We start from the raw sequence: 18,934 nt of genomic DNA on the forward strand, positions 1-18,934 counted from the left end.
TTAAAAAAATTGAAAGAAAAGAACCCATAGGCATTTCAATTGATGCAAAAAGAGCATTTGACAAATCCAAGACCCATTTTGATAAAACTCTCAGCAAGGTGGGAATAGAAGGATCATATCTCAACATAATAAAAGCCATATATGACAAACCCACAGCCAACATCATACTCAATGGACAAAAACTAACACCATTTTCCCCTACGAACAGGAACAACACAGGGATGCCCACTCTCACCACTCCTGTTCAATATAGTACTGGAAGTATTAGCCATTGCAATTAGACAAGAAGAAGAAATAAAAGGCATCCAAATTGGAAAAGAAGAAGTAAAACTGTCCTTATTTGCAGATGGCATAATATTATACATAAAAAACCTTAAAGATTCCATCAAAAAACTATTAGACTTAATAAATGAATTTGGCAATGTAGCAGGATACAAAATTAACGCCATGAAATCTATGGCATTACTATACAAAAATAGTGAACTTTCAGAAAGAGAGACTAAAAAAACAATCCCATTTACCATCGCACCAAAAAAAATTAAGCTACGTAGGAATAAACTTAACTAAGGAGGTAAAAGACCTCTACTCAGAAAACAACAGGACGTTGAAAAATGAGATAGAGGAAGACATAAAGAGATGGAAGAACATACCATGTTCTTGGATTGGTAGAATCAACATCATTAAAATGTCCATACTACCCAAAGCAATCTATAAATTCAATGCACTTCCCATTAAAATAACAATGGCATATTTCACAAACCTAGAACGAACTCTCCAAAAATTCATCTGGAATAAAAAAAGACCCCGAATGGCTGCTGCAATCGTGAGAAAGAACAAAGTAGGTGGGATCTCAATACCAGATATCAAGCTGTATTACAAAGCCACTGTTCTCAAAACAGCCTGGTACTGGCACAAGAACAGACATATAGATCAATGGAATAGCATAGAGATCCCAGAAATCGACCTGAACCAATATGCTCAATTAATTTTTGACAAAGGAGGCAAGAACATACAATGGAGTCAAGATAGTCTCTTCAATACATGGTGTTGGGAAAATTGGACAGATACATGCAAAAAAATGAAACTAGACCACCAACTTACACCATACACAAAAATAAACTCAAAATGGATAAAGGACTTAAATGTACAACGGGAAACCATAAAAATACTAAAAGAATCCAAAGGCAACAAAATCTCAGACATATGCCGAAGCAATTTCTTCACCAATACAGCTCCTAGGGCATTGGAAACTAAAGAGAAAATAAACAAATGGGACTGCATCAAAATAAAAAGCTTCTGCACAGCAAAAGAAACCATCAACAAAACAACAAGAAAGCCCACTGCATGAGAGAACATATTTGCCAATGTTATCACCGATAAGGGTTTAATCTCCAACATTTATAGGGAACTCAAACAACTTAACAAAAGGAAGATAAACAATCCCATCAAAAAATGGGCAAAGGACCTAAATAGACACTTTTCAAAAGAGGACATTCAGAAAGCCAAGAGACATATGAAAACATGCTCAAAGTCACTAATCATCCGAGAGATGCAAATCAAAACAACAATGAGGTACCATCTCACACCTGTCAGAATGGCTATCATCAACAAATCAACAAACGACAAGTGCTGGAGAGGATGTGGAGAAAAAGGAACACTCGTGCACTGCTGGTGGGAATGCAGACTGGTGCAGCCACTATGGAAGACAGTATGGAGTTTCCTCAAAAAACTAAAAATGGAACTCCCATTTGACCCAGTGATCCCACTTGTAGGACTATATCCCAAGAAACCAGAAACACCAATCAGAAAGGATATATGCACCCCTATGCTTATAGCAGCACAATTCACCATAGCTAAGATCTGGAAACAGCCTACATGCCCATCAGTAGATGAATGGATTAGAAAGCTGTGGTACATCTACACGATGGAATACTATGCTGCTATAAAAAAGAAAGAATTCTTACCATTTGCAACAGCATGGATGGAACTGGAGAGCATTATGCTAAGTGAAATCAGCCAGTCAATGAATGAAAAATACCACGAGATCTCACTCATTTATGGATAATAAAGACCATTATAAACTTATGAACAAAAATAGATACAGAGGCAGAGCAGCCTCGATCAGACTGTCAAACTACAGTGGGAAGGACGGGGAAGGTTGGGGGGCAGGAGGGGAGGGTAAGAGATCAACCGAAGGACTTGTATGCATGCATATAAGCATAACCAATGGACATCAGACACTGGGGGGTAGGGGAGGCCAGGGTATTGTCAAGGGTGGGAAAAAAAGGAGACATATGTAATACTCTTCCAATACTTTAAGCAATAAAACAATTTAAAAATAAATAAATAAATAAATAAATAAATAAAGTAAAATCTCAGACATCTCACGTAGCAATATGTTTACAGATACATCTCCTAGAGCAAAGGAAACTAAGAAGAAAATAAATAAATGGGACTAATCAAACTAAAAAGCTTATGCACCACAAAATAAACCATCATTAAAATGAAAAGTGAATCCACAGTATAGGAGAACATATTTGCCAATGATACATCTGATAAGCGGTTTATATCCAAAATATATAAAATACTCCTCCAACTCAACAGAAGGAAAGCAATCCAATTTAAAAAATGGGAAGGATCCTTGAAGACATATTTTTCCAAAGAGGTCATACAAATGGCCAAGAGCCATATGAAAAAAAATGCTCAAAGTCACTATCAGAGAAATGCAAATTAAAACCACAATTAGATATGACCTCACACCATTCAGAATGGCTTTCATCAAAAAATCAACCAACAGCGCTGGATGTGCAGAAAAGGAACCCTAGTTCATTGCTGGTGGGAATGCAGATTGATGCAACCACTATGAAAAACAGTATGGAGTTTCCTCAAAAAATTAGAAATGGAACTTCTGTTTGACCCAGTAATCCCACTTCTGGGAATATATCCTAAAAACCCAAATAGACAAATAAGAAAGAATATATGCACCCCTATGGTCATAGCATAATTATTTACAATAGCTAAGACTTGGAAACAGCCCAAGTGCTTATCAGTAGATGAATGAATAAAAAAGCTATGGGACAAATTGAGAAACAAAAATCACATAATGATATCAATTGATGCAGAAAAGGCATTTGACAAAATCCAACATCCTTTCCTGATAAAAATGCTCAGCAAAGTGGGAATAGAGGGATCACACCTCAACATAATAAAAGCCTTATATGACAAACCTACAACCAACATCATACTCAATGGGCAAAAACTAAAACCCTTGCCGAAACCGGTTTGGCTCAGTGGATAGAGCGTCGGCCTGCGGACTGAAAGGTCCCAGGTTCGATTCCGGTCAAGGGCATGTACCTGGGTTGCGGGCACATCCCCAGTAGATGTGCAAGAGGCAGCTGATCGATGTTTCTCTCTCATCGATGTTTCTAACTCTCTATCTCTCTCCCTTCCTCTCTGTAAAAAATCAATAAAATATATTTAAAAAAAAAAAAACTAAAACCCTTTCCCCTAAGAACAGGAACAAGTCAGGGATGCCTCCTTTCGCCACTCCTGTTCAACATAGTACTGGAAGTGCTAGCCATAGCAATCAGACAAGAAGAAGAAATAAAAGGCATCCAATTGAAAAAGAAGAAGTAAAATTGTCATTATTCACAGATGACATGATATTGTACATCAAAAACCATAAAGACTCCATCAAAAAAACTACTAGACTTACTAAATGAATTCGGCAATGTAGCAAGATAAAAAATTAACACCCAGAAATCTATGGCTTTTTGCACACGAGTAATGAACTCACAGAGAGAGAAACTAAAAAAAAAAATCCCATTTACCATTGCAACAAAAAAAAGGTAGATACCTAGGAATAAACTTAACCAAGGAGGTAAAGGACGTGTACTCAGAAAATTACAAGACACAGAAAAAAGAGATAGAGGAAGACATAAACAAATGAAAAAATATACTATGTTCATGGATTGGTAGAATCAACATCATCAAAATGTTCATACTACCAAAAGCAATCTATAAATTCAACACAATCCCCATTAAAATACTAACAGCATATTTCAAAGACCTAGAACAAACTCTCCAAAAATTCATCTGGAGTAAAAAAAGACCCCGATTAACTGCAGCAACATTGAGAAAAAAGAACAATGTTGGAGGGATCACAATACAGATATCAAGCTATATTACAAAACCACTGTTCTCAAAACTGCCTGGTAGTGACACGCAAAAAGACACATAAACCAATGGAACAGAACAGAGAACCCAGAGATTGACCAAAGCCATTATGATCAATTAATATTTGAGAAAGGAGGCAAGAGCATACAATGGAGACAAGACATTCTCTTTAAATAAATGGAGTTGGGGAAATTGAATAGATACTTGCAAAAAAATGCAACAAGAACACCAATTTACACCATACACAAAAATAAATTCAAAATGGATGAAGGACTTAAACATAATATGGGAAACCATAAAAATCTTAGAAGACTGTATAGGCAGCAAAATAGCAGACAGACGTCGTTGCAATATCTTTAGGGATACACATCCTAGGGAAATGGAAATTAAGGAGAAAATAAACAAATGGGACTACATCAAAATAAAAGGCTTATACACAGCAAAAGAAATCATCAACAAAACCACAAGAAAGCCAACTGCATGGGAGAACTTATTTGCCAATGTTATCTCCGATAAGGCTTTAATCTCCAAAATTTACAAGGAAGTCATACAACTTAACAAAAGGAAGATAAACAATCCAATCAAAACATGGGCAAAGGACCTAAATAGACACTTTTCGAAAGAGGACATACAGAAGGCCAACAGACATATAAACATATGCTCAAAGTCACTAATCATCCGAGAGATGCAAATCAAAACAATAATTAGGTACCATCTCACACCTGTCAGAATGGCTATCATCAACAAATCAACAAATGACAAGTGCTGGAGAGGATGTGAAGAAAAAGGAACCCTCGTGCACTGCTGGAGAGAATGCAGACTGGTGCAGCCATTGTGGAGAACTGTATGACATTTCCTCGAAAAATTAAAAATGGAACTGCCATTTGACCCAGTAATACCACTTCTAAGAATGTATCCCAAAAAAACAGAAACACCAATCAGAAAGGATATATGCACCTGTATGTTCATAGCAGCACAATTTACAATAGCTAAGATTTGGAAACAGCCTAAGTGCCCATCATCAGATGAGTGGATGAGAAAACTATGGTATATCTACACAATGGAATTCTATGCTGCTGCAAAAAAAGAAGAAATTCTGGGAGGAATCAAGGTGGCGGCATAGATAGACACTTGTACTTGCTGCCTCGCACAACCACATTAAAACTACAACTAAAAGACTAAATGGATATCATCCAGACCCATGGGAAGGCTGGCTGAGTGGAAATTCTACAATTAAAGGAAAGAGAAAAGCGCATTGAAGCTAAAAGGAGGTACAGAGGTGCAGAAGTGCGGAGGTACGGAGGCACACGTGGAAACGGGCTGGCAACTGAGTATGCTGTTGTCTTTTTCAATCGGAAGGGAGAGACAAGCTCCCAACTGCTCTGAACTCCAGTTCTGGGTGAGACTCTGGGGACCCAGACTCATATAGGGAGAAACTGGACTGTCTGGCATCGGGCCTGAACGCGAGGGCGGCTTTCTCCCAGAGTTGCTTGCAGCGGTCATTGTTCCTGCACTGGGCAGCAGGACACAGAGATACCTGGACCTCTCCAAGGCAGAGCATACTGGCAGCCATTGTGGTTTGCTCCACCCTGATGATTCCCTGAGACCCCGCCCCACCCAATTTACAACTCCACCCAAGCTGTGAGCAGAGGCTTTTGCATATGAATGGCCTGTTCTTTTGCAATCTAAAACCTAACAAACTGCAGTTGGGTCAAAGAACCCCAGAGCTTCCAAAAGAAGGCCTAGACAGCAGCCTGCATTGCTTCACAGGTGGGCCTCATCTGGGCACTTCCAAACCCCAAACAAAGAGGAGGAATCTACAGATATCTCTGTAGCTCCTTCTGGGTGGCCTCAGGCAGTGGCTGACTATGCACCTCCTTGGAGATCCAAGAGCCAGTGTACCCAGTGGTCAGAGTGAGACCATACCAGAGTACAACTCTTCACATCCATAATGACACACTCAAGGGGCAGACTCAGTGAGCACCAAAACCCCACTGAAACAAGTCCTGCTCCATAAGGGTGTCTCCAGCACAGAAGTTCTCCCATTATAGACACAGCTGGTCCTCACAGCCAATTGGCCTGGTGGTCAATTCCTCCCAGTGATACCAACAGCAATCAAGACTTAACTACAACAAGACTGTGCACACAGCCCACAAAGGGGTGCACCAAGAGCATCCACCTCAGATGACTGGGGAGGCTGAGCCACTGGGCCCTATAGGACACCTAGCACACAAAGCCACTTCATCAACCGAGGGAAGCAGCCAAAATGCGGAGACAAAGAAACATGTCACAAACAAAAGAAATGGAGAAAAGCACACTACTGGATATAGAATTGAAAACCACGGTTATAAGGTTACTCAAGAATCTTCCAGAAACCTCTGAGAAATTTAGTGAGACCCTCAAGGATATGAAAAAGGACCAATTAGAAATTAAGCATACACTAACTGAAATAAAGAATAATATACAGAGATCCAACAGCAGACTAGAGGACCCCAAGAATCAAGTCAAAGATTGGAAATATGAAGAAGCAAAAAACAGCCAACCAGAAAAGCAAAAAGAAAAAGGAATCCAAAAATATGAAGATAGTGTAAGGAGCTTCTGGGACAACTTCAAGCGTACCAACATTCGAAATATGGGGGTGCCAGAAGAAGAGAGAGAGCAAGATATTGAAAACCTATTTGAAGAAATAATGACAGAAAACTTCCCCTACCTGGTGAAAGAAATAGACTTACAAGTCCAGGAAGCGCAGAGAACCCCAAACAAGAGGAATCCAAAGAGGACCACACCAAGACACATCATAATTAAAATGCCAAAAGCAAAAGACAAAGAGAGAATCTTAAAAGCAGCAAGAGAAAAACAGTTACCTACAAGGGAGTACCCATTTGACTGTCAGCTGATTTCTCAAAAGAAACCATGCAGGCCAGAAGGGGGTGGCAAGAAGTATTCAAAGTGATGAATAGCAAGAACCTACAACCAAGATTACTCCACCCAGCAAAGCTATCATTTAGAATTGAAGGTCAGATAAAGAGCTTCGCAGATAAGAAAAAGCTAAAGGAGTTCATCACCACCAAACCAGTATTATATAAAATGCTGAAGGGTATTCTTTAAGAAGGGGAAAAAGAAGAAAAGGGTAAAGATAAAAATTATGAACAACAAAGTGACAACAAATACATATCTATCAGCAAGTGAATCTAAAAATCAAGTGAGCCCTAACCGGTTTGGCTCAGTGGATAGAGCGTAGGCCTGTGGACTGAAGGGCCCCAGGTTTGATTCCGATCAAGGGCATGTACCTTGGTTGCGAGCACATCCCCAGTGGGGGTGTGCAGGAGGTGGCTGATCGATGTTTCTCTCTCACTGATGTTTCTAACTCTCTATCCCTCTCCCTTCCTCTCTGTAAAAAAAATCAATAAAATATATTTTTTTAAAAAGATAAAAATCAAGTGAATAAAAAATCTGATGAACAGAATAAACTGGTGAATATAATAGAATCAGGGGCATAGAAAGGGTGTGGACTGACAATTCTCAGGGGGAAGGGGGTGTGGGAGGTGAGGGAAGAGACTACAAAAATCGAAACCTATGGACGAGGACAGTGTGGTGGGTGGGTAAGGGCATGGGGTGGGGTGGGAACCAGGTGGAAGGGAGCTATGGGGGGAAAAAAGAGGAACAACTGTAATAATCTGAATAAATATTTATTAATAAAAAAAGAAGGAATTATTACCATTTGCAACAGCATGGATGGAACTAGATAGCATAATGCTAAATGAAATAAGCCAGTCAATGAAAGGAAAATACCACATGATTTCATTCATTTATGGATAATAAAGAACATTATAAACTGATGAAAAAATAGATACAGAGGCAGAGCAGCATCAAACAGACTGTCAAACTACAGTCTGGGGAGGGTTGGGTGGGGGAGGTAAGAGATCAACCTAAGGACTTGTATGCATGCATATAAGCATAACCAATGGACATAGACAGTAGGTAGGATGAGGGCTTGTGCTTTGGAGAGGGGGTTGCAGGGGAGAGGTCAATGGAGGAAAAAAGGAGATCATGTAATATTTTAAACAATAAAGAATTTTTTAAAAAGCTATGAGATATTTACACTATGGAATATTATGCATCTGTAAAAAAAGAAGGATCTCTTACTCTTTGGTACAACATGTCTGGACTTGGAAAATATTATGCTAAGTGAAATAAGCGAAAATGAGAAAGACAAATATCACATGATCCTACTTATTTGTATAATCTAGTGAACAAAATGAATTGACCAACAAAATAAGACCTGAAGCATAGAGGCATGGAACAGACTGACATACCTCAATTTGGGGTTGAGGGAACAAGAAGAGATAAACCAAATAACATATACTTATATGCATAGTCTATGGACACGGGCAATAGGGTAGTAATGACCTGGGGGTGGAGTGGGTAGGGGCTGAGAGAAGGGGTGGAAATGGGGGGAAATGGGAGATATGTGTAATACTATCAACAATAAAAAATACATTAAAAAAGAAGTGGGGTACTGATACATGCTACAATAAGGATAGAACCTTGAAAATATTAAGAAAAAGAAGCCAGACACATAAGATTCCATTTATATGAAACTAGAGGCCTAGTGCATGAAAATCGTGCACGGGTAGGGTTCCTTGGCCTGGCTGGCGATCAGGGGTGATCGGCGCCTTCTGGCTGCCAGCTGGGGCCTCTCTTCCTTGACTGCTGGCTGCTGGCCAGGGCTTTCCTTTGTTCCACACTGGCCCCTTGGTGGTCAGCGCACATCATAGCAAGTGATCGAATTCCCGGTTTCCCAGTAGAACTTCCAAGGGGACGCTTTGCATATTAGCCTTTTGTATATATAGATATTCAGAAGTGTCAAGTCCATAGAAAGGTTAGTAGTTGATTGAGGCCTGGGGGAAGAGGAATTCATGAAATGACAGCTAATGGTACAGGGTTTCTTTTTGGGGTAAAAAAATATTCTGGATTTAGACAGTGGTAATGGTTACACAACTCTATGAATATACTAAAAACCAATTAGTCATATATTTTAAAAAGGGTGAATTTTATGATTTGTGAATTATATCTTAATTACAAAATTTTAAAACAAAACATAAACATTACATTCAATATTCACTGAGGAGCATTAATAGAAATAACTTATCACTCAAAAATTTATAATGTCAAATGGCTTTCTCTGCTTACTACAAATTTAAAAATAACAAATGAAATAGGGAATAAAGAATTGGACAATATAAAATATGACATAGAAGTGAAATATGATTACAACAAAAGATTCCCATTGAATTTTGCAATATGGAGGACCTTAGGAAGAACAGATTTAGAGGTGAGTAGGGCATAGAAACCTAACCATAGGAAGATAAATAATCAGTTGTTAATATGCACACAGCAAGTTTATTCCATGCCTTTCAGAAGGTTTAGTATTAGGTTAAATGAGAAATGGGATAATTTTAGGAAGATTTTGGGTCAAAGATAGTCTACCCACCTCCCCAACATGACATGTGAACATGATTAAATGATAAAAAGATTAAAACATTTGAGAGGTCAAAGATATGAAAAAACATAACTGATAGAAAAAGGACCATGAAGAAGTGGCAGGGGAGAGGATCCAAATTCCAGATGAAAGAACTGATCTTGTACCAAAGGAACATACTTCCTCTATACAGACAGGAGCACAAGAGTGGGTGTAAATGGAGTTCAATCTGTAGGCATTCCAGTGAGTGAGGAGAATGGAGCACCTATAGTTTTGGAGGTTTTGTTAAGGCAGGGAGAACTGGAGACAAGGAGTCAAGAGACTTGAGGGTAATTGCAACAGGGTGATTGAACTGATGGGTAAAGAAATCTAGACTGGTAAGAAAGAAGTCAAGCAAGTTCAAAGAAATAATGTAAGCTGGCTAACCTTACATCATGTGGCCACCACTCTATAGTTTTGTTGGGAGAAAAGACCTGATCCCTTTGGCTTCTCTTATTGGATACAGGCACCAAAATTTCCCATCCACCCAAACTAATAATGAATAAGAACTACTCCAAAAGGAAACTGGAAACTGGGTGGCCAATAAATAACAAATGAAACATCACTTCACATTATATGATAGCATACTATCACAAGAACTGTTGTAACACAATATACAGACCAAATAAGTACGGGCCATGGGCTCTAAGGCTTTACCCAAACACATCTTCCATTCTGCTGTCTTCAAGTTTTTGCTCATGCTACTCCCTCTGCACAAAATGCTCATTTGCAATTTCAGCCTGTCTCTAAGTTCAGGGACTTACTACATCTTTCTACCTCCTAAAATGCCAAGTAGAGTGTCAGGCATGTCATAAATGCTGATTTGAGTTCTGATGAAAGAGAAAAAAAGGGCTAGGTGATCGGGAAAGGCTTTTTCACAGGAAAGTGTGATATTTAAGCTTGTCCTTAAAGATGATGATTATTCTGTTGCCCAAAAGAAATTTTTATTGAGTTTATTGGGGTGACGATGGTTAATAAAATTATATAGGTTTCAGGTGTACAATTCAAAAATACATCATCTCTACATTGTATTGTGTGTTTACCACCCCAAGTCAAGTCTCCTTTCATCACCATTTACCCCCCTTTTACCTTCTTCTACCACCCCCCTTCCCTCTGGCAATTACCATAGTGTTATCTGTGTCCATGAGTATTTCTTTTTTCTTAATTCAAGCCAAGCCCTGGCCAAGTAGCGAAATTGGTTAGAGCGTCATCTAAATACGCCCAAGTTGTAGGTTTAATCCCCGGTCAGAGCACATACAAGAATAAACCAATGAATACATAAATAAGTAGAACAAAAAAAATCAATATTTCTCACTCAGCCGGTGTGGCTCAGTGGTTGAGCGTCGACCCATGAACCAAAGGTCACAATTCGATTCCCAGTCAGGGCACATGTGCCGGTTGTGGGTTCGATCCCCATTGGGGGTACATGCAGAAGGCAGCCAATGGATGATTCTCTCTCATCATTGACGTTTCTATCTCTCTCCCTTCCTCTTTCTGAAATCAATAAAAATATATTAAAAATGATATTTCTCTCTCTTTCTTTCTCTCCCTACTCCCCTCCCTCCTTCTCTCTGTCTAAACTCAATCAATAAATAAAAATAAAATCTATTTAACCAATAAGTGACCTGGCCGGGTAGCTCAGTTGGTTAGAGCATTGTCCTGATACACCAAGGTTGCCAATTTGATCCCCAGTCAGTGCACATACATAAAGCAACCAATGAATGCATAATTAAATGGAACAATAAATCATACTCTCATTTCTCTTCTCTTCAGAGTGTATAAACCGTTCCCCTTTAACCAAAAGAGAATTTTAACAGGAGGAGTGACAATGAAGATAGGCATATGCAGTAAGAAATTCAATCTATATATAAATGGGGGTTCCTATTATGAACAGTAGACAATGCTGGCAAAGCAACATTGATGTGGGTCTTGATTGACTAGCTAAAGCATTTGGACTACTATATTAATTTGGTCAGTGATTCTCAAAGCAAGGAAACAGGATAAAGAAAACCTTGGGGTGGGAGGGAAAGATGAAGTTTTTATTTAGCTGCAGGGATAAAATTGCTAGTGTTAGAAGAGACCCTATAGATCACTGAGTTCAATTTGCAACATTTTACAGATGAGGAGATTGAGAGCCAGAAAGGTAAAGTGACCTACCAAAGTGACCCAACTTAACTAGGGAACTATAACTAGATTCACCTGGGACTAGAACCCCTGGATCCCAATTTCCAGTCTTGTTTTCCTTCTACCACATATGAAAATAAGCTATCACATATCCAGGCTGAAATAAAGCATTTTCAAATATAAAAAGGAAGTACACATAAAGTCGTGTAACTTGAAGAACTGTAATACCTTCATCAATTCCTGTGATTTTTTTCAACAGACAGGGCAACTATATGGAATATATAAGATAACAATCAGAATAAAAGTTTTACACAATTGAGACAAAGAGAAACATTTATCAATAAGTCCTCTAAGAAATAACTATACTCAAAAATCATATGCTTTGTGAATCCTGCTAGATATGGAAAAATGCTGAAATTGCTTTTACTGGGATGATATCAAAAGGCAAAATTATATTACCTTACACAGCTGTGTTATGCAAAACAACATCCCCTGGTGGACAGAATTCACACACACACACACACACACACACACACACACACACACACACAACAGGTGCACACACATATAACCACAACTCTGGCTTTTCCCTAGGCTTTTATTTTTTGGAATACTGACATATTTTGTGTTATACAAGATTAAGTGCTTACCTCTATTTACACATTGAGATATTGTTAAAAATGAAAAACAAGCCCTAGCTGGTTTGGCTCAGTGGATAGAGCATCGGCCTGAGGACTGAAGGGTCCCGGGTTCAATTCCAGTCAAGGGAACATGCCTGGGTTGTGGGCTCAATCCCCAGCAGGAGGCGTGCAGGAGGCAGCCAATCAATGATTCTCTCTTATCAGTGATGTTTCTATTTCTCTCTCTCTATTCCTTTCTATCTGAAATCAATCAAAATATATTTTAAAAAATTAAAAACAAGAAGTTTAGTGAACTCTGATATGTGAAGAGGGAGGGCTTTTGACTTGAAAGGAAACTTGGGTACAAAGCCTCCAGTTAGGATCTAAAGGCCAAGAAATTGAGGTACCTTCACTAGCCAATAGGGCAAAATAATTCCAACAGCATCATAAAAGCAAGGACTTGCTGGGTTGAGGAAATCAAGAAGTACATAGCAGCCCTAACCGGTTTGGCTCAGTGGATAAAGCGTCGGCCTATGGACTGAAGGGTCCCAGGTTTGATTCCGGTCAAGAGCATGTACCTGGGTTCTGGGCACATCCCCAGTAGGGAGTGGGCATCAATGTTTCGAACTCTCTATCCCTCTCCCTTCCTCTCTGTAAAAAAATCAATAAAATATATATTTTTTAAAAGAAGTATATAGCAGGCCAAAGTGAGATATGAATGTTTGTTATACAGAAGACTTCTAAAGATTTGAAGGAGGGAATGAAATTGAGAATGGAGGCTCCAGGGTCCAATATGCTTTCTGGGAGGGTGCTTTAACCTTAATCAGGGCTCTAAAATGAAACAAGCCTTAGTGACAGATCCCATTAATAATCACCAGATCCTTAAGATAGCATGGAATTCCAATCAATGAATGTGTACAACTGTGTTTTAGAGTTCAGTATTAGGGAGATTATTTTAATATCTTAAGATTTACATTTATATTTAAAATAGTACAGATTGGAGCCCAGAAATAAACCCACACCTATATAGTAAATTAATATATGACAAAGGAGGCAGGAACATACAATGGAATTAAGACAGTCCATTCAATAAATTAGACAGATGCATGCAAAAAATGAAACTAGATAACTTCTTATACCATATCAAGAATAAACTCAAAATGGATAAAACACTTATATATGAGACTCAAAACCCTAAAACTCCTAAAAGAAAACATAGGCAGTAAACTCTCTGACATGTCTCTTAGCAGTATTTTTTTTAATATATTTCCTCAGGCAAGGGAAACAAAAGATAAAATAAATGGGACTACATCAAACTGAAAGTTTTTGCACAGTGAAAGAAACAATCAACAAAATGAAAAGACAACCTACTGAATGGGAGAAAATATTCACCAAGGATACATTGATATGGAGATAATATCCAAAATTTATAAAGAACTCATACAACTCAACTGTAGAGAGCGCCTGGAAAAGGCCCCTCAGCTGACTGTCATCTGAATCCAGTGGTGCCCAGCAGAGCCATGCCCTGGAAACATACCTTGCCAGAGGCAGGTGTGTTGTCAGCCTGACCTTCAGCTCAGGTGCCAGGAGGTGGGTTTCATTATCTAAATCCAGCCAAGCACCAGGAACAAACACGATTATCTGGGCCCACCCAGAAGTGACGATTACAAAGAAGCCACAAGAATGCACATAATCTCCTTTGTCTTGGGCTTTAGTAAAACTTCCTACTATTTTGCTGTATAAAATAAATGTGCTGTATCGGCTCTGGGTCACTGTCTCTCCATCAGAGGACAGCTGTCCCACCCGGCCCCAGCTTTTTCCTTCTATCTCTGTGTCTCTTTCTTTCATTTTCTCAATCCCCGGCCATCCCTACTCAGGAACCGGACCGCGCTCTAGCCACGCTGGACATGGAAAAGAGAGAAATATTTATACTCGACACCAAGAAAATAATCCAATTTTTAAAAATGACCCTGGCCAGTGTGGCTCAATTGGTTGGGTGTAATCCCATGCACTGAAAAGTTGCTGGTTCAATTCCTGGTTAGGGCACATGCCCAGGTGGCGAGCTCAATTCCCAGGAGGAGGTGTGCAAGAGGCAGCAGGTTTATGTTTTGCTCTCACATCAATGTTTCTCTCTCTCTACCTTTCCCTCTCCCTCCCTCCCTCTCAATCTAAAAAAAAAAATCAATTAAAAACTGGGCGAGGACCTTAATAGACATTTCTCAAAAGAGGGCATACAGATGGCCAATAGGCATATAAAAAGATGCTCAATGTCACTAATCCTCAGAGAAATGCAAATCAAAACCACAATGAGGTATCACCTCATACCTGCCAAGATAGCTACTATCAATAAATCAACAAACAGCAAGTGCTGATGAGGATGTGAAGAAAAAGGAACCCTAGTACACTGCTAGTGGGAATGCAGACTGGTGCAGCACTATGGAAAACAGTATGAGGGTCCTCAAAAAGTTAAAAATGGAACTTCCTTATACCCAGTGATTCTATTTCTGGGTATATATCCAAAGAAACTGAAAACACTAATTTGAAAGAATATATGAACCCCTATGTTCATTGTAGCATTATTTATAATAGACGAGATATGAAAGCAACCCAAGTGCCCATCAATAGACAAGTGGATAAAAAGTGGTGATACATATAAACAATAAAATATTACTTGGCCATAAAAACAATGACATCTTACCATTTGTGACAGAATGGGAGGACCTAGAGAGTATTATGCTCAATAAAATAAGTCAGTCAGAGAACCACAAATACCATATGAATTCACTTATATGTGGAATCTAAAGAACAAAATAAATAAGCAAACAAAACAGAAATGGATTCATAGATGTGCAGCCCAGACTGATGATTGCCAGCGGGAAGGTGGATTGGGGGACTCAGTGAAAAAGGTGAAGGGATTAGAAGTACAGAATGGTAGTTACAAAACAGTCACAGGGATGTAAAGTACAGCATAGGGCATATAGTCAATAATATTGTAATAACTATATATGGTGAAAATATGGGAGGGAACACTTTGTAAAGTATATGATTGTCTAACCACTATGCTGTACACCTGAATCTAATACAAAATAATATTGAATGTAAACTGTAATTGAATAAAAGAATAAAGTCTCAGTTCAGTTACTGGAGAAAAAATGAGTGCAGATTAGTATTGTAGTTGTAGGAGCTACAGAGAAGTATAAAACTCAATCTCTGCCTTCGAAAACCTTCCCATCTAGATGAAGAAACAAGATAACCTATAACCCAACAGTGCCAAATGAAGGGTTTAGGGCAGTGATGGCGAACCTTTTGAGCTCGGCATGTCAGCATTTTGAAAAACCCTAACTTAACTCTGGTGCCGTGATACATATAGAAATTTTTTGATATTTGCAACCATAGTAAAACAAAGATTTATATTTTTGATATTTATTTTATATACTTAAATGCCATTTAACAAAGAAAAATCAACCAAAAAATGAGTTCGTGTGTCACCTCTGACACGCGTGTCATAGGTTCGCCATCACTGGTTTAGGGGAATGTTGAGATGGAAGGGCAAGGAATAACTCACTGAAGTGGTAAGGTTTATGTTGAGTTGTGAAGGACCTGAAGGGATCTAAAAGGCAGGTTGGAGGGAAGGGCATTCTGCTTTGGGAAATGTGTAAACATAGGCCAGAAGGTGAGAGGCTTATGAATGGATCATTGTGGGTGGAACAGGATTCAGTTGAAGAGTAGCAGGAGGATGGGAGAGAAGCTCAAGCCTAATTGCAGAGGGGCTTGGAATTCCAGTTTAAGTAAGATATTTGAAGAGTGGCAGTAGGGAGACATAAAAGATTTCTGATGTGAGGGTAACATGACAAAGTGGCACTTGAAGAAAAATAATCTAGCTGAAGTGTGCATATGGAGTAGAGAAGAAAACAACTCTTAATTGGATAACCACTGCAGGAGTCAGGTAATAAGGAACTGAGGTAGAATCACAGATATTCTTTTTTAAAAATATATTTTATTGATTTTTTACAGAGAGGAAGGGAGAGGGATAGAGAGTTAGAAACATCGATGAGAGAGAAACATCGATCAGCCGCCTCCTGCACACCCCCCACCGGGGATGTGCCCGAAACCAAGGTACATGCCCTTGACTGGAATCGAACCTGGGACCCTTCAGTCCGCAGGCCGATGCTCCATCCACTGAGCCAAACCGGTCAGGGCAAATCACAGATATTCTTGTTTGTGATGGACCTTGCAGATCATCTAAGCCAGTGGTTCTCAACCTTCTGGCCCTTTAAATACAGTTCCTCATGTTGTGACCCAACCATAAAATTATTTTCGTTGCTACTTCGTAACTGTAATGTTGCTACTGTTATGAATCGTAATGTAAATATCTGATATGCAGGATGGTCTTAGGCGACCCCTGTGAAAGGGTCGTTCAACCCCCAAAGGGGTCTCGACCCACAGGTTGAGAACCACTGATCTAAGCCAAACACTACTAAAATGGTAGCAGTGGAACTAGAATGAAAGGGAGTGATTCAAGAGACAACATGAACAGTATAAATCAACTTAACAAAGTATGAATCAGCTTAACAATTGATTGCTAAATATGAATACCAAGAGAAAAGAAGTAAAAAATAAAAAGCCTCTAAGGTTTTATGCTTGAGTGATTGAGAAAATGAAACTAGAAATTTTGTAAAATTCAGTGTGTATGCGGTGGGAGATGGGGATGAATGGTGATGATTTCAGTTTAATTTATTTGAGATGTCAGCTAGAAATCCTAGCAAAAACAAACTACCCCAAAAAGGTTTGTCTAATGTCATTAAGTCATTAAGAACAAAGTAGGTTTGCACTCGTAGGTTGATCTTTGTTAGCTAAATCAACTTCAGGAAATAGAATCCCCACTAGCAATGTGTCTTGTACATAATATGGACTCAATGTAGTGGTGGTTGAGTTGAGAGAACTTCTGAACTCTTTTCCTCTTCCTTCTTTCCCTCAGTCTGACTAACCATGAGAAGTGTTAAAATCATTCCTTCCATAATAAACCCTCAGAGTTTCCCCAACCTAAGCATTTAAACTACATAGCAAAAGTGAGTTACAGGTCTGCAATGCTTCTGGACACAGAGCCTTGTAGATTGATCCAAAACCTTAGTAATGTTCAAACTTTTCTTGCCCTTGTAGGCCATAGGTATGGCAAGAAGAAACAAGAATTACAATTCACAACCACACACACAAAATGAGATGTAATCTCATTTTGAAAGTCAATTTCATGGTGGCTACTTAGCTTCAACCCTTGCTGTTCACCATCACTCCAATAAAAATTGCTCTTCATCTCTAAAGTGCAGGCCCACTGACAGGTGGATATGTATAGAGAATATTACTCAGCAGCCTATTATTTTAAAGTGGTTTCAGCAGCTAGCAGTAGGAAAGTCCCCATAAAGCCACAGGAGATAGGAAACCACCCTCCTCCCTTGGCTATTCCAAGCACACAGGACTATCATCTGGGTGAGAAACTGTCAACTAAAAACCCTCTCTCCCTCAAAGATAGAGTTTATAAATTGATTTCCCAGATGGTATTCATTAAGCATTCACTACCACTCAAGCTCATAGTCCACTGGTCTTCAAAGTCAGTCTTAGCATTACAGATGATAAAGACTTAATAACCCATAACAGCTGAGGTTAGGCACAGGGAACCAAATGTTATCTCCTTCATAGTCTTCCTTTATTTCTGTCTTTAGAGCATTAGTTCTCAAATGGAATGAGCATCAGCATCACCTGAAAAGCCATTTTTTTCCAAACAATATATGTTTATGGTCCCACTCTAAAGAATCTGAGTGTAGCCAGGAATATGTGAATTTGGAGTAAGTTTCCTAGGTAAAACCAATATGCACCCTTACTTAAGAACCACTACAATCTACACTAATAAAAGAGAAACATGGTAATTAGCGTATGACTGCTACCCTTCCCATTGGCTAATCAGGGAGATATGCAAATTAACTGTCAGCCAAGATGGCGGCTGGCAGCCAGGCAGCTGATGCGAACAGGGAGGCTTGCTTCCTTCAGTGACAGAAGACTCCAACGTTCCCCGCCTGCCTTGCCGGCCTCTGAGCTTCAGTTGGAAACATTGTAACATTTATAGAAGATAAACAAAACCCCAGAAACCTCCTGTCAGTTAGCCGGGATCTCAGAGCTGGAGTCGCAACATTGTTTCGAATACAGAAAACAAAGGCCAGAAACCTGCTTTCAACCGAGCCTCAGAGAGAAAGCCGGCTCTCAGCTCCAGTGACAGCCATAGAAGGTAAATAAATGCCAGAATAAAAAAAAAAGAAAAAAAGGAGAGGTTTGGAGCTTCAGTCGCCCGCCAGCCTGAAAACGGCCCTCAGCCCCTCACCCAGACTGGCCAGGCACCCCAGTGGGGACCCCCACCCTGAAGCAACAAGATGGCGGCTAATTTGCATACTGAAGGCAGGCGGCAGCAGGCAAGGCTGTCTGGGGTCTGGGACCCGGATCTGTG

At 39.4% G+C, this 18,934-nt stretch overlaps 1 protein-coding gene across 6 annotated transcripts in view; it reads right to left on the bottom strand.

Moving 5' to 3' along the window:
- EDA (ectodysplasin A) overlaps positions 1-18,934 on the bottom strand; it is a 523,165-nt gene that overhangs the window by 467,440 nt on the left and 36,791 nt on the right. The window contains exon 2 of one of the 6 annotated variants that reach the window (XM_014465926.2): positions 8,878-9,077. The exons of the other annotated variants lie outside the window; for them this stretch is intronic. Coding sequence (XP_014321412.1) covers positions 9,060-9,077 — 18 coding nt within the window. The 3' untranslated portion in view covers positions 8,878-9,059. Of the gene's footprint in view, positions 1-8,877; positions 9,078-18,934 lie in introns of those variants that run through there. 6 annotated transcript variants of the gene reach the window in all.

The sequence above is a fragment of the Myotis lucifugus genome, unplaced genomic scaffold (genome assembly GCF_000147115.1).
Source record: "Myotis lucifugus unplaced genomic scaffold, Myoluc2.0 scaffold_4, whole genome shotgun sequence".
NCBI classification, from domain to species: Eukaryota; Metazoa; Chordata; class Mammalia; order Chiroptera; family Vespertilionidae; genus Myotis; species Myotis lucifugus.